Source organism: Callorhinus ursinus, unplaced genomic scaffold (assembly GCF_003265705.2).
Source record: "Callorhinus ursinus isolate GAN/ISIS: 27379988/994484 unplaced genomic scaffold, GSC_fseal_2.0 scaffold13, whole genome shotgun sequence".
NCBI lineage: Eukaryota > Metazoa > Chordata > Mammalia > Carnivora > Otariidae > Callorhinus > Callorhinus ursinus.
In genome coordinates, this window is record NW_027397075.1 from 35,139,487 (window position 1) to 35,163,359 (window position 23,873).

General features: G+C 44.8%; 1 protein-coding gene across 3 annotated transcripts in view; it reads left to right on the forward strand.

Moving 5' to 3' along the window:
- BRINP2 (BMP/retinoic acid inducible neural specific 2) overlaps nt 1-23,873 on the forward strand; it is a 114,089-nt gene that overhangs the window by 60,687 nt on the left and 29,529 nt on the right. For all 3 annotated transcript variants that reach the window (XM_025878137.2, XM_073900054.1, XM_073900055.1), the window contains exon 2: nt 619-965. In XM_025878137.2, coding sequence (XP_025733922.1) covers nt 697-965 — 269 coding nt within the window. In that variant the 5' untranslated portion in view covers nt 619-696. The remainder of the gene's footprint in view (nt 1-618; nt 966-23,873) is intronic.

The following is a 23,873-nucleotide window of genomic DNA, read 5'->3' on the forward strand; positions in this document are numbered from 1 at the left end:
GGATTCTTAGATATTATGTAGTCAAGCCTCTTTGTTCTTTATAAGACAAAACTAAGCCCAGAGGAGGGAAGGGATGTGCTCGAGTTCACCCAGCATCATGGCAGCCATGGGACCTTACTACTTTCTCTGCCCCACAATTTGCCACCTGAGAAGTGGGGCGGCTGTTCACCTTCCCTCGAGCTTCTAGAGGCAGCACGCACTCTGCGGGGCTATTACTGACACATAGTGAACATTTTGAGAGAGGAAGACAGAAGCAGCAGATGGTGTTGAGTCAACATAGGAAACACAGAAGCAGTTTACTGTAAAGGTTGGTCAGATGACCAGAGTTCAAAATTCTGGTTTCTTCACTTAAAAGCTGCATGAACTTCAGCCACTTTCCTCCTCTTCCTCAACCCCATCTTCACGCCCGCAAAATGGTGACGGTGGCATTTCCTCGAGGATTGTTTTAAGAATTAAAGCAGATCTCCATCAAGCACTCTGCTCAGTGCCTAGAATGCAGAGGTGTTGTTAGCGTAAGGGCTTTCTAGAACGGGCCCTGCCCGACGAGGTCCGACGCGCACGGGCCACTGGGCTGAGACCAGGGTGCTCCGCTGACATCTCGGTGTTGGACTTTTCTAGTTCCGGGAGCCCTGGAGGAGCGGCACAGAGGCGGAGAGCGTGGCGAGAGAATGAAGAAACCAACCGGCTGGGAGAAGCATGAGGCGGCAGTGCGGCACTCGGTTTAGAGGGCTCGGGCCGGCGGCGGCTCCATGGGCAACCCTGCTGGCGCTGGGCCTCCCGGGCTGGGTGCTGGCGGTCTCGGCCACGGCCGCCGCGGCGCTCCCCGAGCAGTATGCCTCCTCCGCCGGCCAGCCGCCCCTGGACTGGCTCCTCAGCGACCGCGGCCCGTTCCACCGCGCTCAGGAGTACGCTGACTTCATGGAGCGCTACCGGCAGGGTTTCACCACCAGGTACAGGATCTACAGGTGAGTGGGGGGCGGGGGCGGGGGGACCCCCCCCCGGCTTGCGGCAGGGGCACCCCTCAGAACCCTGGCCAGCCCGGGCCGCTGCGCAGTGCTCCGCCCACTGAGCCCACTCCCGCGCCCCCCAGACTGAACTAGAAGGGCGGGTGGGGGAGCAGCCGGCCGGGAAAACAAGCCTACCATGTTGGTTTTTAAAAAAAGAAAGAAGAAAACACATACAAGCTGGAAAACCTGCTGATGCCTCCTGGGGGAACATAGCAAAAGGGTTTCTATTTATAGGTTGTGCTGCTTATAAATTGAGGACAAAACAGGAGGCATGGAGTCAGCGTGTGGCCCGTGCTGCCGCAGGAGGTCAGAGTCAAATGCTGGGGCCGGGTTTTAACTAATGGGTTAGATACTTTTATGAGCTGTAATTACCTAGCCAGGCAAATGAAGGAAGGGCGGCTCCAGCTCCTGTCTGGGAGGTCTGGGGAGACCTGCAGGGTCAGGGGCCAAGCCTCCCTTGACCCTCGGCCCCACCACAGCCTCGGCTGGCCTTGCCGGTGGAAAAGGGCTGGATCTTCTTGGCCCTTTAGACCTATCCTTGGGAGCATCAGAGCTGAAAGTTAGACGTGAGACTGGCCAGGTCCATCTGATGAGGGATAAACCAGGTATATATTCCCGGCTGCTGGACTAGCACTTCAAAAGGAGAAAATTTCTCGAAATCCTCACCCCGGTGACTCAGAGAGCCTCAGGGCTCCTGGGAGTGCATCTCTGAATAAAAACTTCCCCCTTCATCCCTCTGCCCACTCACCCTGTTGTCATGGCTCTTTTGTCCTCACCTTGCTGGTGGTCTTCAGACAACCCTGGGAGCTTTGCTGAAGTTTTTTCCTTTTATCAAAGACATTTATTTTCCAATTACAAATGAGTTTCTAAAAGCAACAAAAAGAAAGAAAATATGAAAAAGCACAGAAAGAAATAAAACCAGAAAAATCACTTGTTCCTTTAGCAACTAGAGGTTGCTATTATTAACATTTTGGTGCATGCACTTTTAATCCTATGAACATACTGAAATTTGGGGCCCTCTTGCTCAATTTAGCACTTTACATGTCTTATGCACATCAGCTCATTTAATCCTTACAAGAACCCTATGCTGGAAGAACAGTTATTATCCACTTTTTACAATTGAGTTCAGTGAGGTCCAGAGAAGTTAAGGAACTTGCCAAAGGGCACACAGCTAATAAAGAGTGGAGCCAGGATTAGCTTCCAAGTTGTCAGACTCCAGAGTCTGGGTTCTAGAAACATTTTTTTGTTGTTGTTTCCGAGAGTTTTTTTTAAACTTCTGCAATAACCATGCAGTCTGTTTGGACTAGTATAGGGTCTGAGAAATAAGGTTTTAGGGTTTTCATCACTGGAAGACTCCCCAGTTTACCACTGGGGCAGCCATTTACAGAGGCAGTTCTCCTGGTACGTGATTCGCACACACGGATGCAGACAGAGCAACAAGATCATGTGTCTGAGGGGCTGGTACTTCATGGGTGCAGAGGTAAATAGGGATAAAGTCCTGCTCTCCTTTCAGACCATTTCTCTTCTACTGTGCTTGGATCCGGTCTGGTCTTGGAAGAGATTGCAGTTCACACTCTGCTTCAGGGGCTCCGATCCTTGCCATCCTCCAAAGACTACAGAAGAAATTTGCTCGGGCCACTGAGGCAGGATGCAGCGAAATCAGGCTGGGAGAGGCAGAGTTAACACCTGCTCAAGTGAAGCTAAATGAGAAGAGGTTAACTCAACTTTCAGTAAATATATAAGAAACTGTACATATGCCCCCCACAAATTTCCTATAAGGTCATTCAGAATGATGCTTCTCTTTTATTAAAGAACTTCTTTTTTCATCCAGAGAGATACAGAGAAAGAGAAAGAGAGAAAATCTACCCTAGAATTAGGCAGAATTAAGCAGCAAATCCCTCCAGTCCAGGAAAACAAGATTTAATTTACCTTAGACTTTTCAGTTCATCCCAATCTTTTAGAAGCACTGTTATCACCAAATGGATATGTATATATTTTAAGTATATTGGAACTGAAATGTTAGGCCGGGGATCCCAATACCACCATTCACTTTAAAGGGCTATAGAACCTAGAGGGAATAAACCATCACGTTTCTTCTCCCTCAATAGATTTTTCTTCTCATGGAGCCCCAGCCCCAAGCCTGGCAGCCACTGAATGCCTGGGCGGCAGCTCAGAGCCGGTCCATGGGGAGTGTCTGTAATCACTTCTGCACCATCAACCGTTCCATCAGTTGGTAATGGTTTCCTGATCATTTACTGTGACAAGCGCTTACACTGTGCCATTCTGTTTCTCTGGGGTCAGTTATTGCACGTGAACCTGTACTTGGGGAAACAGTAACCAGTCATTCTGACAGGAATGCAGCATTCTGATGTGTGACCCTTTGGTGGGGCGAAGAGAGAGTGGTCACACATGGCTGCTCCAGGAGCATTCTGGGAGTTTTGCCTTTAGTTATTAAGCAGAATGGTGGATCCATGGATACTGTTGTAGGGCTCTATGTTATCCCTGTGGGAATTCATTTTTATCCCTTCTGCTTTTGACCCTAGTGGCAGTTCTCTCTGGCAAATTCAAGACCTTGCTGACTCTGACGAAAGTGGTCACAGAAAACCAGTAAAATATACACTGAGAGTCATCCCCAATGACCAGAAAGGGCGTTTTGTCTAGAAGGGCACAGGGAGAAAAGTGTACAGAGAACATCAGTCCTGGGTTTCGAACAGCATTAGTCTTTCACTCGTTTCTTTAAGAAAGCTTTCTGTACATAGAATTCAGATGGTGTCCACCTGTGCCTTCCATAGAAGAAAGGAGATGAACAATGGTGGGGGGAGAATAAGATTTTCCCGTGGGGCAGAAGCACATTTGCTCTCTCACACAGCAGGAGGGAGGCTCTCCTCTTCGTGTGTGTGAATAAATCATAACCAACATATGGCAAGGTTCTAATGTTAAACTCTGAATCCCACCTATTCTTACTTGGATATCAGAGTGTGCTCTTAACTTTGGGAAGAGGACTGGTTGTTGTAGAATAGCTTTGGCCTCTAACTGTGGGCCCCTGGAGATTGTTGCCCTGTCCACTTCAAGTTTGTATTCCTGTAGGCACAGGTCCTTCAGAGTGAAAGTTCGGGAGCCAGATGACCTGGGTTCGAATCCTAGATCTGCAGCTTACTAGCTGTATATTTTTGGGCAAATTACTTAATTGTTTTGTCCCCCAGTGTCCTTATTTATAAAATCAGGACAATAATAGTTGCCTACCTAGTGGATTGATGTGAAAATTAAATTGGTTAATTGATGTTAAGCACCTAGAACAGTGTTTAATAGATATTACCTATTATTGGATTGTCCTCAACAAATAAAAGCTGATGAAAGAATGGTATTGAGATGAGAACCATGGGGCTATCGTTGTAATAATGTCTGCTGAGGGCTTCACACCAACAAACTATATGGCAAGGAGAAAAAAAAAAGGTCATTCTCTTGCTTTCCATTTCAAAGCATATTAACCTTTACCCCTCAATCTATTCCTCTTTGGGAGAGGAAACCAACCAAAGGATGAATGAAATCTCTCTGGGACACACATTTACTGGTCACCAAGGGTAAAAATCTTTCTCCTAAAGTCAGGGATTGCTGAGCAGGCCTTCCTTAGGACATCCTCCAGAGGCCAGTCACTGCTGGCTCCCTATCCTGGCGGATGAAATGAATAATCTCAGGATGGCACTGTTATGAGAAGAAAGACAATATGCACTTTTGTTAAGCCTTCCTAAATAACAGGATGGGCTTGGCTATCTCACCCAACTTTGGGCAAGCTTTTAAATTCCATTAGCCTACCTCTCACCATGTCCTCAAGTCCTGTTAGACCAAGATTTGAGCAACCAGCCCACTTCTCAGACTCTGTCTCTTAACAGGCTAGTCGTAAGAGCTTTAAGAGCAGAGATCTGGTCTCCAATTCCATTTGTGACCTCACTGCCCCCTCCCTTGCTTGACTCCATAGCCCCCACTAGGACAAACACTTAAGTGCTCAACCCGTCACAGCAGTGCTGTGAGGCAGATGGGGGCTATTAGGGCCCAAGGCAGTGAGATGGACTTGTTCAAGGTCAGAGAGGTAGCCACTCACAGCCAGAAATAGCGCTCCTGACTTCAAGTCTCCTGCTCATTACTCTAGACCATGCCACTTCCCTCTGACTGGTAAGTGCATCTTCATCATACCACGCAACCTAATCAGGCACCTAAATTGAGCTGATGCAAATGTAAATATGGTTTCTCGAAACACTCTAGCGGTAATGTTCCATTCTCTCCTTGCTACAAATCAAAGTAATGAGCAGTCTGTTTTTTTTATTTCTTTTTGTATTAAAGCTTTAATAGAGAGATAATCATGGGATTGGAAAAAATCCAAGCCACTATGATGAAACGCTTGAAACTCGGAAAGAATAAATTAAAATTAAGAGAGAAAAGTTAAAAATCATACGGAACAATGAGCATAATATGGTGGCTGGGAGAGAAACAAAGCTAGGTATAATTCCAAATTATTGATCTTAGTCATTATTACCCCCATTTCTATCTGCTTCTTTTTTAGAAAGGAAGGGTCTGGTGATACATTAGAAGCCTTTTGGGAGGACAACAAACAAAAATGAAATTAAATATGTGTCTTCCTTGACAAAAAAGGATATTATGTTTTGATTGTATTCTGGGCAGATTTTGAGAACCAAAGTTGGACAAAACTGAAAAACAGGAGGGTGGAGTGATACCCAAAGGTGGGTAGCAGTGAGGCAGGAATGTGTTTTCGCAGGTGCATCTGGAAACATCCAATAGGGCAAGCAGGGATAGAATCAGATGATGTGGTGAATGAGGGCAGTTCAGGCAAAAGGGCCTTTCAGCAGGCATCGCAGCAATAACCCTAAGAAAAGACAATCTTTGTGCAATTCATCAGGATGAAAAATAAGATTTGGAAACAGCTTACATATGAGGGAAGGGAGAAACAGGAACAACCAAATATTTGATCCATACCTCTCCGAGCGTGGCTGGTGCACCAGCAGCATCGGCATGCCTTGAGAGCTTGTACACATTACAAGACCCCGGGGTGTCACCCAAGACCCCCAGAATCACAATCTGCATTTTAACAAGAGCCCCAGATGAATAGTATGACAAGAAAGCTCGAGAAGTACCATACTTGATTACACTAAGTGCTTGGGAGGTAGAGAGGAGAACAGGATTGACCAGGGTGGAGAAGGACAGAAGGCAGCATCCCCCATGATGCATTGGAGGGAGTGGAAATATTTACAGGGGATGTTACCAAGGACATAGAATAGTAGTCAAGGGAAGTGAAATTCAGGAATTATTAGCGCCAAGGCACATGAACGCATAAGACTAGATCCAGCAGCTGGGAGAAAAGTTTAAAAGTAGAAAAGCCTGGAGGGCCTAGAACCAGCCTGTGGGTGCCTCCCGGGAGATGGAGAGGTGAGGAATGGAGAGCAGCTGTGGGAGCAATCACACAGGAAGAGCTCCAGAGCTGATTTAGCATCCAGACCACGTCTCGCAGACTAACAGATACTGATTTGGATAAACAGTGAACCCTGGGAGAGGCACCATCTCCAATTAAGAGATCACAATCCACATAAATAAACGGCAACCAGAGGCAACCTGAGTCTGCCTGGGTAAACCGCAGTGATTTCCTAGGCGGGCAGTACAGTGGCCGAGGTAGCGAAAGGCTGTGTTATCACGCAGCTGCAGGGCGCCACACGGGAGGCCCTGGTTCTCAGGGGGTAGCACAGGCAGGAGGAAGGTGAGCTTTTCTGGAGAAATGGCCTCACCCAAGTGAGCCGGTTGATCTCTGAACTTCTCACTGGATCTATATTTTGACAACAAGGAAGTTCGTTGGGATGGAAGAACGGAAGTGAATTGTGTACAAACTAGAAAAAAACAAATTAGAGCAAAATCAGAGGCAAGGTGGCAATGGTGAGCCTGCAATTCTGGTCCCAGGTGCTATTTCTCCATCCACAGGTGAGGAGGTAGGAGAGGGATGGAACAACAGGTTGAGAATTTACTTTGATCACGAGTTTGGGGCTGGCTAAATGTAAGCACCTCTGACATAGAGTATCTAATCTAGGCTAGGGACCCAGCATAAGATCTTCACCCAAGGAATTTCATTCCAGAAATGTCTGCAAGGCCCTTGAATGGGGCCCTGCCTAGCCTCATGCTTATGCCAAATCTATCTCCATCTCTGACATGGAAACACATCACACAACGCTACAGACCCATATGAAGCTTCTCATCATGTAAAAATAACTGAATGGGAAAGTGTTCTGTTCTCTTGGAGCAAGAAGAAATAGCACATAAACAACAATTGCTGCATAAGGGCATAAGCAGAGCAGTATTCATTCAATCAGCATTTCTGAGGGCCAACTCTGTGCTTATACTTCGACAACATTCTGATAATAAAGCATGAACAAGGAAGACACAGTCCTTGATCTGATGGAACTTGCAGATAAGTACATTTGGAAATGTCTGCACAGAAAGGTCAAGGAAAGCTGGAAGCAAAGGGAAAGCATAGACCAAACTCTGATGGATGAGTGGAAAGTGTCCAGGTGGAGATCTGGGGAATGGGATGGTAACCACAGGAGCAGTAGAATCAAAAACATGGGACTACATGGTATGGTTTAGAAACTGAGCAGCCACGCCCCTTGCATTTAATATAAATGTCAGGAAACACGTGACTGAGTCCCTCCTTCACCTGCTCTGCCCTACTCTGTCATTTCTGCCAGACCTTGTCCCTCCAAAATGCCAGAAGGGCCCCTTAGACACTGATTTCTGCCAGGGTACAATTTCAAAACACTCTCACCTGGAGGGCCATGTCATTTTCCTATGTTAGAGATGAGTAAAAGGAAGTAAAAGTAATTGTGTGTCTGGAGAAGGTAGAGCCAAAGGCAGTTCCTTCTGTTTCTACCTGGGAAAAATCGGATGTGAGTGTGCACCTAGTGAGAAGGTAGTGAGCCGTGCCGGTAGGCCCAAGAAAGCCACTGGTTCATCTGAAAATCCAGCAGCATTTATGCTTAAAAATCAGATACAGGGTAGACTTACCATACTGTGTATCTGCTCACTTGGTCCTCTTACAAGTATTTATGGAGAGTCTCCTCTGTGCCATGATTCTAGGCACTGTGGCAAGCTACAGAAGAGAAAAAACAGGGTTCTACTGATGGAAGTCCTGTTTGAGTGACAGTCCACACACCGGAAAACCCCTAGGACTATAGCATCTCAAACACTGGAGGGAAGACATTTGGTACCTTCTCCATGACTGATGGACAGATCTGGCCCATGGATGCCACATCAGAATGAATTCTCAGGATGCCAGTCCCAGCTTCCCCCAGGACAAAATGATTCTTGCCTCAAATTTTCTTATGTCCTTGGGGGTGATATCCAGGTTGTCCACCCTGGCTTCAAACAGGATTACAAAGATGGTCCGTGAAAAGAAAATGTAAAAATACAAACATGCAAGAAATGGAGGGAAAATCCAGGATGGCCAAGGGGAGGAAAACAAGATCAGTTTTGTTTTCAGATGAGATTTAGTAGCAAGATCTTGAGTCACTCAGGCAGAGAAAAAGAGGATTAATTTTTGCTTCCAGAAATAATTAATTTTATTCATGAATGAATTGTTACTTAGAGCCATGTCCATGTAGAGACGAGGGAGGTAGGCTTCATCTAGAAACCATCACGACACGGATGCAGGCAGATGGGGACCCTGGCTAGTCATGTGGTCTTTTCCTTTTCCTTTTTTCTCCTCAAGAGAAGAGCTTTTTCTGGGTCAGGGATTCTCATTTTTTTTCTTTATTCTGCTTCTGCCACATTTATCCCACCTCAGGGCTTCCCACATCTCCCACAAGAAAATTATTTCAGTCTATGTTGCTTAGAACAGTGAGTGGCACGTGGCAGGACATCTCTTCATTCAGCATATATTTATGGAGCACGTGAGTGTGCTGGCCTGGCCACAAGTGCTGGGGCACACTGGGGAAAGAGACGTGGCCCACGCCTCACAGAGCTCTGCCCTCCAGGTTGACTCCCAGGAGCAGGTGGCTGGAGGTGGGGAGGTCTGTGAAGCGGTACAGGGGCCGCCTGGGGAGTTGGGTTCCCACACCGATCATCTATCTCCTCCTCCAGGACAGAAGCAGGTGAGCGCACTCACAAGGCGTGGGGGCGAGGAGAACACATTTATTGCCATCAAGCTGGGCGAAAGATGAAGGTTTGGACCTGAGTCACAGAAAGAAAGTCCCCACAATCCATCTGATTCGATTTAGAGACAACAGGAGCCCACGGATGTGCCCGACTGATTGGCACAATCCTAAGTGAAGCCTCTAGAGAAGGCACCGCTCGATGGTGGGGTTGGGCCAGTCAGGTGGCCTCAGGTGGAGCTCTCAGAGGGACAGGGTGGGCGGGAGGAGGGGGAGGAGGGAGAGCCTCTCAGAGGGACAGTCCCCTGGAGGGCATGGGTGTCTGAGAGAGAAGAACTTTTAGTGAGCAGGGATCTCAGTGCCTTGACCACACAGTATTGAGCATGGACCACAAGACAGCCGGCTCATACCAACCTCCCTGATTTCCCCATGGGACCAAGGGAGTAGGGAGCAAAGAAAAGAGGTTGTTCTGAGGGGGCAGATACATTGGTCAAAATTTCTCTTTAACTTGGGAAAGAAAGCAAAGTATTCCCTCTACTATGAAATATTAGTCACATTAATAAGTAATAACTCTATATCGAGTGTTCATTACATGCCCCACATTTTACTAAGTAATAGATAGCATATATATATGATTGATACATATATTGTACACACACACACACACACACACACACACACACACACACACACACTACAGTTATCGTAATGAGAAAACTACCAGGGAGATGCTCTCTGTATATATATATACGACAGATGAAGACACTGAGTTTTAGAGGATGTATACATCTGGTAAGACGAAGAGCCAGCGTTCAACCCATACAATAGAGGATCTGACTATTAAATGCTTATTGAATCAAATACATAATTTGAGCCTGGGATTCTTTTTTAAGATTTTATTTATTTATTTGACAGAGAGAGACACAGCGAGAGAGGGAACACAAGCAGGGGAATGGGAGAGGGAGAAGCAGGCTTCTTGCCGAGCAGGGAGCTCGATGCGGGGCTCGATCCCAGGACGCTGGGATCAGGACCTGAGCTGAAGGCAGACGTTAACGACTGAGGCACCCAGGCGCCCCGAGCCTGGGATTCTTAATTAGCCTCCAGTTGTAGCTACCTGTGCTCTCTGCCCCTCCTGCTTGTCCTTATGGCATTCCAGCAGGTCTTTGGGACTCAGAAGGGCCTCAGGGGGGCTCAGCGGGGCTCATCTCACTCAGAGATCCTGTAGTCCTCTGTTTCCACCATTCTCCATCTGCGCTTGGGCTCTGGGGAACCCTTAGTGGGAGGAAGCTACAGATGAATCTTCCTGAAACAATTCACCCGCAGCAAATTCTGTATGTGTCGGCTTTACACTGCTGGTATATTTCTATAAGGGTGCAGTGTAAATTAAATTTCTGTAAATCGAATCCTCTACTAGAGGGACACTTAATACCATTCCAAAATGCAGTATCTTATATTTTGCCTGGCAATGGCTTATAAAAATTCAGTGTTAAGTAAATCTGTACCTCCTGACTTTAGGATCAGGTAGCTACTGATTTATAAACACACATATCCACTTAGAAATGTCTTCTGTTTCAAGGGATATTTTCATAAAGCCAGAAAAACCCTTCGGTGATGCAAATAACCTCTGCTTATTAGAGGATGCTTTGTAAATTTGCAGTTCCGTACAGTGACATGAGTGGCACATGCTTTGGATCACTCTGCCTTCCCTTTGTGTCCACAGCACACCACGGGATTGATGGAAGAGTGAAAGAGACATGGAGGCTGGGGCTCCCCAGCCAGTCGTGGGATTTGCAGGTGAACGTATGGGCAGATCAGGGCTGTTACACACGAGACATGGTTTGGGGAGGATAGAGGAGTCTTTCCCCTCTGCACCTGTTTAATGCTCCCTGGATCTGCCTCTGTACCAGGCTCCTCCCTGAGCCCAGAAATGTGCCTCTTTCTCCCTCCCACTGCAAAGAACAAACAAGCTCTGAAGTCACGATGAGTCAGGGTGAGCAAAAAGTCTCACTGGCCAGACAGGAGGCCCTGGTGGGAGAAAAATGAGGTAGCCAGAACCAGCACCGCACCCAAGCCCTTAATTATCAGCCCCAGTGCCTGGGAGAATTCTCATTGTCCTTGTGTGCAGGAGAGCCTGTGCCTTACCTGGGGACAGGCTAGTGACGGAGGAGGGACAGGAAGGAAGACTCTTTGGGGACTGAGTGCTCCTGGATCCACAGAAGCCTGTAAACACCCTTGTGTGATGATCCCTCAACATGACTGGTTTCCTAGTACCAGGGTCAGCTGTATGTAGCACAGTAAGCCAGCCTTCACTTGGCTGGTTCTGCATATGTTCTAAGCTGTGAGTCTGGTAAAGATGGAGAGGAAAGGAGGCTGTGCTCATCCCTGAATGTCAGCCTCCATCTCCTGGGAACTCATGCTCAAATGGAACGTGATAGAAGAAACATGGCTGTTGGGGTAACTGGGTGGCTCAGTCGGTTGAGCATCTGACTCTTGGTTTTGACTCAGGTCATAATCTCAGGGTTGTGAGATCGAGCCCCACATTGGGCTCCACGCTGAGCGTGGAGTCCGCTTGAGACTCTCTCCCTCTCCCTATGCCCCTCCCTCCCTGCACTCTCTCTCGGTCTCTAAAATAAATAAATAAGTAAATAAATATGTAAATAAATAAATAAATAAATTTTTTTGAAAGGAAGAGGAAACATGGCGATAGAGCTGATAATACATGTTTTGCTTTCTGTTTCCACTAAGTAGGGCAGTGTCCATGTTGGTGCCTGTAGGTCAGGAGACTAAATCTGGGAGCCACAGATTTCGTGGTCAGCCTGGGACACGAGGCCAAAGCTTCCAGGGCAGTGACTGGAGGACGCCTGACAGCATGGGGTGGCAGAACAGTACCCAGTGATGCTCAGATCTGTGGATTAGAAGGAAACTTTAAAATCACCTGTTTCCTACCCAGTGCAGACAGCCACTCTACAGATCCCCACGAAGGTGGTCAACCAGCCTTGACTTGAGGGCTTCCAGTCCTGTGTGTTCACTGAAGCCCGTTTCCAGCCCAAAACACTAGAAAGACCTTTCTGAAACTGAATCAGTCTTTCTTCCCATAATTCCATTTGCTGGTCCTGACTGCTTTCTCTTATTTCTCGACAGTAAGTCTAAGTGCCTCTTCTTCATGACAGCTCTCTAGATACTTGGAGAGTGTTACCCTGCCTGATTCTTAGACTTGATGGCACTGTGTGGCTTCCCTCTGGAAGTTCTTTTCTCTCTCCTTCCCCTTCTCCATGTTCTCTCTCTCAAACTGTCCTTGTTTCTTTTGCCTGACTCTCCCTTTTCCATCTTTCTGTGTAAGGAAAATATCAGAAATTTACTTTGTCATAAGATTTTCTTCCAATTCTGACTCCCAGGGAGCTTACTTGCTTGCTCATCTTTCAAAGCACTCAAGGCTTTTGTCACGGATTAGGATTAGTTCAACATTCTAGACTTTTCTCGGATCAGGCATTTTCCTCCCTGCAGACTTCTTTCACTTCTCACGTTCTAGGCAATTCTCGAAGGTTAGTGATGGTGGTTCTAGGTCACAGGCGTGCCTCGGAAGATGTTGTGACTTTGCTCTGGAATGGAAGCGCTATTGCTTCAAGAAAACCTGGAAATATGTGCTAGGCTTATGGTGGGAGAATACAGGTTTTTCATTCAAGTTAAATGTAGGGGGAAAAAATCCTAACTTTTTCCTCAGCTTTTCAAGGCAATGGATCCACCTCCCATTTGATTTGAGTTTTGGGCACCTAGATTTAGTTTCTGTGCTAAAATCGTAGCCAGAACTGCACTCATTATGTTTCCTACTACACTTAGGTCTCCTGTATTCTTTGCTGTGCTTCCTGGCATGGGAATGGTACAGCCACCGGACCACTAACTCCTGCCTCTTCCCCATCCCCCTTCCCCCATTTGAGTTGTGTGGCTTCCATCGCGGAGCTGTCTTTCAAAGACAGCCTCTTCTCTCATCTCCTGGCTTCACTGTTTACCACTTGTACTTTTCTCTCTTCTCCAGTCCAACCTGCCTGAGGTCCTCTGCGGGTCCCTCTGTGCCCAAAGGATAAAACCTGAATGCATTTTCTTGGCATGAATGTCCCTTCCAAATCTATCCATTCACTATTTCAACAAATATCCAATGAACACGGACCCTGTGCTTCTGACTATGCCCCACCATTTATTCCTGCTACCCTTTGTTCCAGTCTCACCTAAGCATCTCCAGGTTCACCCAGATACCAGAAGGCTCCTTTAGGTCCCATGTGTCTTCACATGTCCCATTCCCACTTCCTGCATAGCTCCTTCCATTTTCTCTGCCAGCCGAGCTCCTACTCGCCTTTCAAACCCACTTAGATATCAACTCCCTCTGAAGTCTTCTTTGTCTCCTGCAAGAGAGTTGGTTATTTCTACTTATGGTTCCCCATCAATATGTTCATATTTCTGCTGTAGAGTTTATTTCGTGTATTTATTTACTTACCTGTCTTTATTTGTTCTCCTCTTGGCTCTGACCTCCTTCAGGCAAAGAACATGTTTTATTTCATCTTTTTATCTCCAGTTCCCAGTACCATGTCTGCCACACGTTAAGGATATAATAAGAGAATGAAACCCCTCCATATGAGTAAGATGTTCTGGGACTGAATTAGGTGGAAGGAGAAAACAAGTGGTTGAGGCTCCAGGCTCTAGAATCATACTGTGAAGGTTTAAATTGCAGTTCTGCTACTTCTAGCTGTGGGAACTTGTATAAGTTGTTTTGCGCCTGAGCTTCAGTTTTCTCATCAGTAAAATGGGTAGAATAATAGGACTTTCTTTATGAAGATTATTTGGCAATAACTAAAACCCCAATTTGGCTTATTTCAAGGTAAGTGCATTATTCTTTTTATGAGGGGGGGTCTCCTGAGAATAAATATGGAACACAATAGAGTGGGAAATCTTGAGAAGAGGGAAGAAGAGAAAATGCAGAGAGTGTATTTGAGAAAGAGGAAAGAAAGCAGGAGCAGTCCTACTCTATCAAATTCTTTCTACTTCAATCTCCATAAATTAATGAAATTTATCACTTAAAATCCACATTCTGTTCTCCCTAACTATAGCCTGAGTTACTCTATTCATTGATTTTATAGTTATAGATAGTTCAAAGTAAATCCTTCACAGTGACAGGTGCTTTTCCCTTAGCACAGGACTCACACACTACAGTCCTACAGCATAAAAATCAAGGGCTCAAAACTAACACCATTTCCATCTAGACTCAGAAGGCAAGAAAAAGAGACCCCATATGGGAATGTTGCTCAGCTGAGGAGAAATGGGAGCGTGGATGCTTGACTACAAAGACAATGAAATCAGGTAATTGAAAGAGACCCTTATCAAGATAGGCAATAAAATCAAGAGTGAAGATTATTTGGCCAGGCTGGGGTAGGAGATCGGCACGGTCGAGGTATCAGAGTGGGCTAACTGCTGGAATAACCAGTCCCCAAGTCTCAGTGACTTCGTACAAGCTTATTTAATTATTTACTTATTGATCATGTCTGGTGCTATTTATGAGATGGTTAAAGGAGATTGCTTCATGAAATTATTCAAGACCAAGACTCCGTCCATCTGGTCACACTCTGTCATCATCCAGGGCCTCAGCATGCTCCTCTGGGTCCTGGTAAACAAGGAAAGAGAGCGTGAGCATGAAGGATAACATGAGAAGTGTCCTGGGCTGGGGGACTGGGTTCACATTCCACTGGCCAGAACCCAGTGACATGACTGCACTTAAATGCAGAGGAAGCTGGGGAAATTTGTGTATCTGTGAGCCCGAGGGGAAGGCAGAAATGGCTTAAAGAACACTTTCCAAGTCTCTGCCAAGAGGGATGGAATGCAAGAAGTGCAAAGCCCCAGATTTAAGTTCAAAAGGACAACTTCACCAATATAGGATATAGGTGGCCTGGCTCAGCCATTAAAATAAAAACAAAAATCTAGAGTTGAAAAAAATGGGGGGCTCCAATTGACTATGAGATTAATGTTAGCCAAGAATATTTTTTTAATTTTTTTATTGTTATGTTAATCACCATACATTACATCATTAGTTCTTGATGTAGTGTTACATGATTCATTGTTTGTGCATAACACCCAGTGCTCCACGCAGAATGTGCCCTCTTTAATACTCATCACCAGGCTAACCCATCCCCCCACCCCCTCCCCTCTGGAACCCTCAGTTTGTTTTTCAGAGTCCATCGTCTCTCATGGTTCGTCTCCCCCTCTGACTTACTCCCCTTCATTCTTCCCCTCCTGCTCTCTTCTTCTTTTTCTTTTTTCTTAACATATGTTGCATTATTTGTTCAGAAGTACAGATCTGTGATTCAACAGTCTTGCACAATTCACAGTGCTCACCATAGCACATACCCTCCCCAATGTCTATCACCCAGCCACCCCACCCCTCCCACCCCCCACCACTCCAGCAACACTCAGTTTGTTTCCTGAGATTAAGAATTCCTCATATCAGTGAGGTCATATGATACATGTCTTTCTCTGATTGACTTATTTCACTCAGCATAACACCCTCCAGTTCCATCCATGTCGTTGCAAATGGCAAGATCTCATTCCCTTTGATGGCTGCATAATATTCCATTGTGTATATATACCACTTCTTCTTTATCCATTCATCTGTCGATGGACATCTTGGCTCTTTCCACAGTTTGGCTATTGTGGACATTGCTGCTATAAACATTGGGGTGCACGTACCCCTTCGGGTCCCTACATTTGTATCTTTGTGGTAAATACCCAGTAGTGCAATTGCTGGATCATATGGTAGCTCTATTTTCAACTGTTTGAGGAACCTCCATACTGTTTTCCAGAGTGGCTGCACCAGCTTGCATTCCCACCAACAGTGTAGGAGGCTTCCCCTTTCTCCACATCCCCGCCAACATCTGTCGTTTCCTGACTTGTTAATTTTAGCCATTCTGACTGGTGTGAGGTGGTATCTCATTGAGGTTTTGATTTGGATTTCCCTGATGCCGAGCGATGTTGAGCACTTTGTCATGTGTCTGTTGGCCATTTGGATGTCTTCTTTGGAAAAATGTCTGTTTGTGTCTTCTGCCCATTTCTTGATTGGATTATTTGTTCTTTGAGTGTTGAGTTTGATAAGTTCTTTATAGATTTTGGATACTAGCCCTTTATCTGATATGTCATTTGCAAATATTTTCTCCCATTCTGTCGATTGTCTTTTGGTTTTGTGGACTGTTTCTTTTGCTGTGCAAAAACTTTTTATCTTGATGAAGTCCCAATAGTTCATTTTTGCCCTTGCTTCCCTTGCCTTTGGCGATGTTTCTAGGAAGAAGTTGCTGCGGCTGAGGTCAAAGAGGTTGCTACCTGTGTTCTCCTTTAGGATTTTGATGGACTCCTGTCTCACGTTTAGGTCTTTCAACCATTTGGAGTCTATTTTTGTGTGTGGTGTAAGGAAATGGTCCAGTTTCATTCTTCTGCATGTGGTTGTCCAATTTTCCCAACACCATTTGTTGAAGAGACTGTCTTTTTTCCATTGGACATTCTTTCCTGCTTTGTCAAAGATGAGTTGACCATAGAGTTGAGGGTCCATTTCTGGGCTCTCGATTCTGTTCCATTGATCTATGTGTCTGTTTTTGTGCCAGTACCATACTGTCTTGGTGATGACAGCTTTGTAATAGAGCTGGAAGTCTGGAATTGTGATGCCGCCAGCTTTGCTTTTCTTTTTCAAGATTCCTCTTAGCCAAGAATATTTTTGTCTTCAAAAAGAAGGAATGCTAATGTGTCAACTATACTTTAATAAAACAAGTGAAAGAGTTTAAATAAATTTACTATATAAATATTAAAACAAAAAGAAATGCAATATTCAGGTGTATTAATAAAGGAAATATATTTCATATACATGTATGAAAGGATATATATATGTATATATATGAAAGATCATAAACTATCTTTGCTTTTGGTTAGCTATGTGTCCTTGACTAAGATACTTAACTTATCTGAGCCTCAGCTAGCTCATCTATAAAATAGTACTAAACCCGTGGTGTGTATCAGTTAACTATTGCCATAATTATGGACATAAAAATAACTCCAAACTCATCTTAAAACAATAATAATTTTTCTCATTCATGCATCTGTTAGATTGGCTGAGTTCATGTGCTTCAGGCTACAGGTCTGCAAAGGGGGCCATTTGCTATATTCTCCAATGACGTTTATTATGGGTCTCAGGCTGAAAGAGAAGCACCTGCTGGTAGGTGGGAGAAGCAATTCTCATGGCCAGGACAGGCAGGCAGGAAGAAGAGTGAAAATATGCAATGCTTCTTTAGGTCCATAATTGGCACCCTGTCCCTTGTGCCCATCTTCATTTGTCCAGAGTGAAGTCAGTTAGCCAAGTCCAATATCACTGGGGGAGGGATTGAGGTCCATCTTTATGAGTGACTGATACTGTGAAGTCCCATATCAGAAGGCATTCTTTCCAATCCAGGTGAGAATGAGGATTCCATCTACCACACTGACATTTCTAAGATTGTGGTGATGATGAAAAAATATGTAAAGCACCAGGACCGTGACTGGTAACACAGGGGCTCAGTAGAGAGACACAATGAGGATAGTTATAATGTTGATGATAATGATGTGTTCAGAAATTGTATCCTGTACTCTCTGTGGCTCAGAACCCAGCTACTGAATTGTGTTTAATTTTGGTTGCCATCTTTAAAAAGAAACACATTAACAAGCTAGATTGCAAGCAGAGAAGGTTTAGCGGAAGGGCCTAGGAATCTAGAAGCGATTGAAGGAACAAAAAAAAAAAAAAATATTTAGTCCAAAGAAGAGTGGCTCATATAAAAAGCAAATGCACCCAAATTCCAGAAAGGCTATCTCATTGCAAAGGAATAAGCTTGTCGAATAATGGAAGGAGCTGCCAGTCTGGGGGAATTCTCTTAGAGTGAAGTAGCTAATGGGAAGTCCATGGGCATTTGCCGTGGAGAGGCATGGCACAGGCTGTTACCTTCCTGAGCAAGGACAAATACAGCGGGGAGGCCCAGAGTGGTGAGCAGAGCCATTTTCTCCACAGTTGAGCAGATGAGCTGTGGGGAGCAGGTTGGGAGGTCAGGGCAGAGCAGAGGTTTCTGTGCCTGGGAAAACACAGATCTTAGCTCCCCTACAGTTCATTCAGGTCTCAGAGATTCACGGGCCCTTCATTCCAAGGAATGTGTTGTATTTCATGGTGGTTCTACAACCACACCACCTTCAGTGCCTTCTCTGAGCCCCGGAGCCCCAACCGGACCATGTGAAACTCGCCAAGCAGTGACCTCATCCTCCTCCTTAAAGCTTGACTCTCCCCTCCCCATTTCTCCCAATCAGCCTTAATTAAACTGTTTGAAAGCTACAGCTTGATTTTAATTAGAGCAAAATTGGGAAGATTAGAATGAAATTGGCCAATCATTGTTTACAGGCCGTTGTTTGAGAACACAGCAGGCTGCTAAATTACCTACATGCTAGGCTTCTTGAATTCTACCAGAGAGCGGGAAGAACAGGGACGCAGGGGCTTTGCGGGAAGGGCTGGCCTCACCTCTGCTCCTGCTCCTCCTAGAGTTGCCAGGACTGAGATCTTATTTAATCAAAGGGTTCCCGGATTGAAGCCTCCCTGTCTTGGAATTTCTTCTTGGTCAACAAGGCCAAAGAATTTCCTGGGAAGTATGACAGAGGTGTACAGTGGTCCCTGAACTTGAGCACGGGTCATAGGCAAAGGCAGAAAATCATTCATAGCGTGGTTCAGGTTCTTGTCAAACTCTACCACTCATCAAATGAGACTTGGGTCCCTTTTTTCAGTTTCTCTGTCTCTTCCTTTTTAACCTGTAAAAGGGGAAGAGTTGAGTAATGGGATTTCTGCTTCCTCTTTCCCAAGATTCTTTCTTGTATAGGTAAAATAGTTGAGCTGGTGTGAAAATTGTGTATGAATTTAAAAAAAAAAAAAAAGGAAATCTCTACACCCATGTAAGAGATTATGGTTTTTATTATAATTTCTTTTTATAGCTCAGATTAATCATGTCTTACTCATTATAGCAGTAAAGGCTCTAATAGCTAAGTACATTACAGTAATCTGTTGTTGAGATAGAAATCTCCTGATGATGTGATATGTCTAGAAATACTGCCTTCTGTACCAGAGCCAAAGCATGATATATCCCTCAGCCCCTAAAATGTCCAGCTAAAAAATGTCAAACCATCTTGGGGTGCCTGGGGTGGCTCAGTAGGTTAAGCATCTGCCTTTGGCTCAGGTCATGATCCCTGGGTCTTGGGATCGAGCCCCACAGGCTCCCTGCTTGGCGGGGAGCCTGCTTCTCCCTCTCCCTGTGCCTGCCACTCCCCCGGCTTGTGCTCTCTCTCTATCTCACTGTCAAATAAATAAATAAAATCTTTAAAAAAAAAAAAAAAGAATGTCAAACCATCTTAGCTGACTCACTGAGGTAAATAACTCAATGGTGGATTGAGTTCTATGGTGGGAGCACTAGCCCTTGATAAGAGGTATATTGGCAGAAGGATGAAGAAAAAGAAGGCTTCTTTGTGTCTGGGGCTCTTTAGGAAAATCAGTGGTGTTTATTGAGATTCCTGTGTCAAACTGGCAAATCTCAAGCTAGCTGGGGAAAGGCAGCTCTGAGAGAGAAAGGTGAGCTCTGAGAACAAAGACATTTGCATTTATCAAGAACTGCTTGGTATGTGAGAAATTTTCCCATGGTCATTGGTTGACAGTTTACATAGACAATGTAAAGTAACAGGAAAAATGATGAGAAAACTATTTGTGTCTTTGGCTAAAGCTAATTCATCTTTTTTTTTTTTTGCTCCAAATGTCTTAAATATTTTATTGAATGATCTGTCCTGTGTCCTCCTTCATTTTTCAAGGAAAACCAGTCATACATTTTTTTTTTCTTACAAGTGTGGTTTATACCCAAAACAACCTTTTGGAGAATGATAACTCAGTCCCTTTCAGCACGGCTGTCCCTTTAAAAACTAAAGGTTGGAGGAGGGTGCTCCCCAGAAAAGGTTATTGGAAGTAGATCAGGAGGGCCAAAGTGGGGAGAAGGGAAGTATTTCCTATCATGACAGTCTACTCTTTCTGCCATTGTTTGCAAAGCAGTGCTTGGAGGTGGGCATCCTGGGCTCCATGGCTGCCATAAGACTTCTCCCCAACCTCTCTGGGAGTCCCAGAACCTATTCTGAGAACTGCCACCTGGGTGAACAGGTGAGGATTGGTTGGCTCTGCTGGAAACGGCATTGTCTCCCCATAAACCTGGCCTAGGGTCTAACTCAGGAGGAACAAACGGGCTCCTAGCACTCAGGGACACACTGACACTGGGATGCGGTGATGCCAAGCCTGCAGGGGTGTCACGGCAGAGGAGTTGGGTAGGTAGGGCTGCATGCTCATGATACAGGAAATGTGACTTTCCCAATGACAGCCATTATCGGTGGCCTTGGAAAGGTGCCTGAACGTGCATCCCACACAGAAATGGAAAGATAAGTCTATTGGAAAACGGGTAACCATTAATCTGGCTATTAGCCCAAGGTCTCAGCATAAGCACGTGTATTGTAGGCTGCAGTATTCATTGTTACCAGATTTCAGCCTCCTTGAAGTATAGTTTTGGTTTTGTTTTTAAGCCGTGGGTTTCTTTCTAAAATGCTCTCTCCCTTAAGCCTTCCCAGGGAGGGAGGTTTCATAGGTAATGTCTCTTCATGGGGGCTGGATCAATGTTCTCAGTTTACAAGCCAGAAAAGTGGTGCTTCAGTGCTGAGCTGCTGGAAACAGCCCCTGGGATGGAGGACCCCAGCTGTGATCCTTCTGAGCCTTTCATTGCCAGGAGCGTGGGGCCCTGCAGGGGGGCTCGCTTGCTGGCAGAGTTCTTGCTGACCTCTTAGCACTTGGAGGAACACAGTGCTGCAGTGTGGTTGGTAACCTTAGAGATAGTAGCCACGACTTGGAGGCATTCTTTATTTACATCTTTCAAGTGAGGAACATCCTCAAAGACCCTCTTGCTTCAAACCCAGAGCTGGTCCCATCCCAAAGTCCTTCCAGAGCTCCTGATGCCGGAGCTTGGCATGGCTGGGGTTCTGCTCTCCTACTGTAGGCCCTTTGGGCTCTGAGAAAATCCCTAAATTCATGTACAACCAGAAGCATCGTTTGTTGGCAATCTGGACCATGAGTGTTAAGCAGTTTGGGACAAAGATAACTCTGATCATTTCAGAATGTCAGAATGTAGAGAGAGATTTTGGATCATGCCCACCATATTCTCTGTGTTGGTTTGGACAGCAGCCATAACATATTGGTTTTACCCTCCAATCTGGATCACACCTTTCCTAAATTCTGTTTTGGTTGTTATCAATGATTGTATGGGTGTGTTAACCCTTTGACAGAAGTGTGTGTTGTTCACTCTAGGCGAATCTAAAGTATGACAGGAAATGGAGTAAACTTCTGTTGATTATAGCAGCTTCCTGATGTGCCACTTGAACGCCTTTGTGGGTGAAGTCCACGTTGGAGAGTTCTGGTCACCCTTTGGCTTAACCTCTGAGCCCTGTAGTGGTCTCTGCCGTTCTAAAGGCACTTTCCACAGGGGCTTCCCTACTGTGTGAGATGTTTGCTCTCTCAGACTGCTTACTGTGTAACAAACACAGTGGGAGAAGGTTTTAAGAGAAATGGCTAAATTGAAATGGAGATTTACTTGATGTCTTAATTGAAACAAAGATGATGCCTTAATTGAAGTAGTGTGTGTTAATATAATTGATATATAGAAAACATCCTTTTCCTAGGGAAAAAAAAGAGCCTTGATTATTTTATTACTGGAAAAAAACTACTAAACACGAAATCGGAAATGAGCATTTATTCTCTGAATAGCTCAGGATGCCTTCCAGTATTGCCTTCTGAGGTTTTCAGATGCTGGAAAGAACCAGGTTAATAAGTTCTGTAAGTACATTTTTACCACTTTCTGGCTCAACCTCCTTTCACAGATGTTTCCCCCATTATTTTGATTCAATGAAGGGCCCCAAAGGGCAGGGAAGAAACTTAGTGAAGTAGAAGAGAAAACCACTGGGCACCTCCAGAGCCTGAGCCATCCTGCTTGCAGCTGAGGCCTAGGCCTGATTCTGGGTGGACACCCCAATACAATTCACAGAAGCGGCTTTTGTTTTTTTTGTGTGTGTGTGGGGGGTGTTCAAATATATTTCCCATCCTTATGTATCTATTCTTTCTCCAGTGAAATTCTCTCTTCCTCTCTCTCTCTCTCTCTCTCCCTCTCTCTCTCACACACACACACACACTCTTACACTCACAAAATCATGATTACTCTTTTGAGTTTCACAGGGTAGGTGGAGTAGCATGGTGGTAAAAACTGTGGACTCTGAAACCATACATCCTATATTTAAATCCTGACTCTGCCACCCACTGGGTGTTACCCACTGGGCAAATCAACTTATTTGTGCCTTAATTTCCTCATCCGTAAAATGAGGATAAGAATATTTTCCCCCTTACAGGGGTATTTTGGATATTGCATTGGTTAATACTTGTAAGATGCTTGGGATGCCTGGCATATACTAAGAATTCATTAAGTGTTAACCATTATTTTTTATTATTTGCTCATAAAATGCTTCCTAAGACAGTATCATTCATTTTTCTGAGTCATTTGTTATTCTGTGTTATGATTTTCTGAGCAGCCATAGGAGCTGGAATCAGGCCTTTATCTTTGATTTCTCGCATGGTACCCTGTGTATGGACTTGATTTTTAACTAGGTCTCAATTTCTCCTTCTGCAAATGGGTATATTGAAACCACCTTAATCCAAAAAGGTTTTGCCTCGGTGTATATGTTGCACTGTGTTTTGGATACATGGTAAACTCATGTTTATATAGATAACTAAAGGAATGAAATGTTCCAGGTAATGAAATAATTTTGCTAGAAGGTAGTAAACATTTAAAAATAATTAGAATACCGTAAAATACACTTAATCTCCACAGGGGGAAATTGTGTTCTAGAAACAGCAGTATGGTATTGACTTGGGTTTTAATCTCAGCTCGGCTACTTACTGTGTAACTTCATGCAAATGACTTCCTTAACCTCTCTGGGTCTCACTGTTGCTATTGTCACCGCCATCATAGTTATTAATAGCACTGGGGGAGGGACAGGACACTAGCTTTTTGTTCTGGTACCAGTTGGTTATATTGCTTTAAGCAAACCACTTCCCTCTCTGTTTCATGGTTTTCTCATAACGTAAGAGGAATGGAATAGACCTTCTCAACTGGTATGCATGCTGGCCCCTGCTGATACTGCAAATGGATATGGACAGGGTATGGGTTTGGACAGATATGTCCATATATTGACCCATTTAGCCCTTGGGGCAATTGGGCAAAGTCTGGGGTAGCAGGACTTCCTGTGCTTGGTCTCCTCAGTTCTGATCCCAGTGCATCACACAGAGGATTTTCAATGTACACAATAATGTGAAAAATTTTGGCAAATAGTACTAAAATGTTTCTTCTAATTAGAACAGCCCAAATTTCCCTCTTGGTAGTTCTGTGACATCAGGTAAATTACTTAGCTTTGTGAGCTTCCATAGCCTCATTCATTTAAATAATAGATGCTCAAAACTCTTTTTGGTTTGGATAAAATAAATGATTTTCCAGGTCTGATGTTGGACAAATAGTGATGAAGACTAAGGAAAAGTGCATGACTCCAAAATTATTGCTTCTTTTGGTGA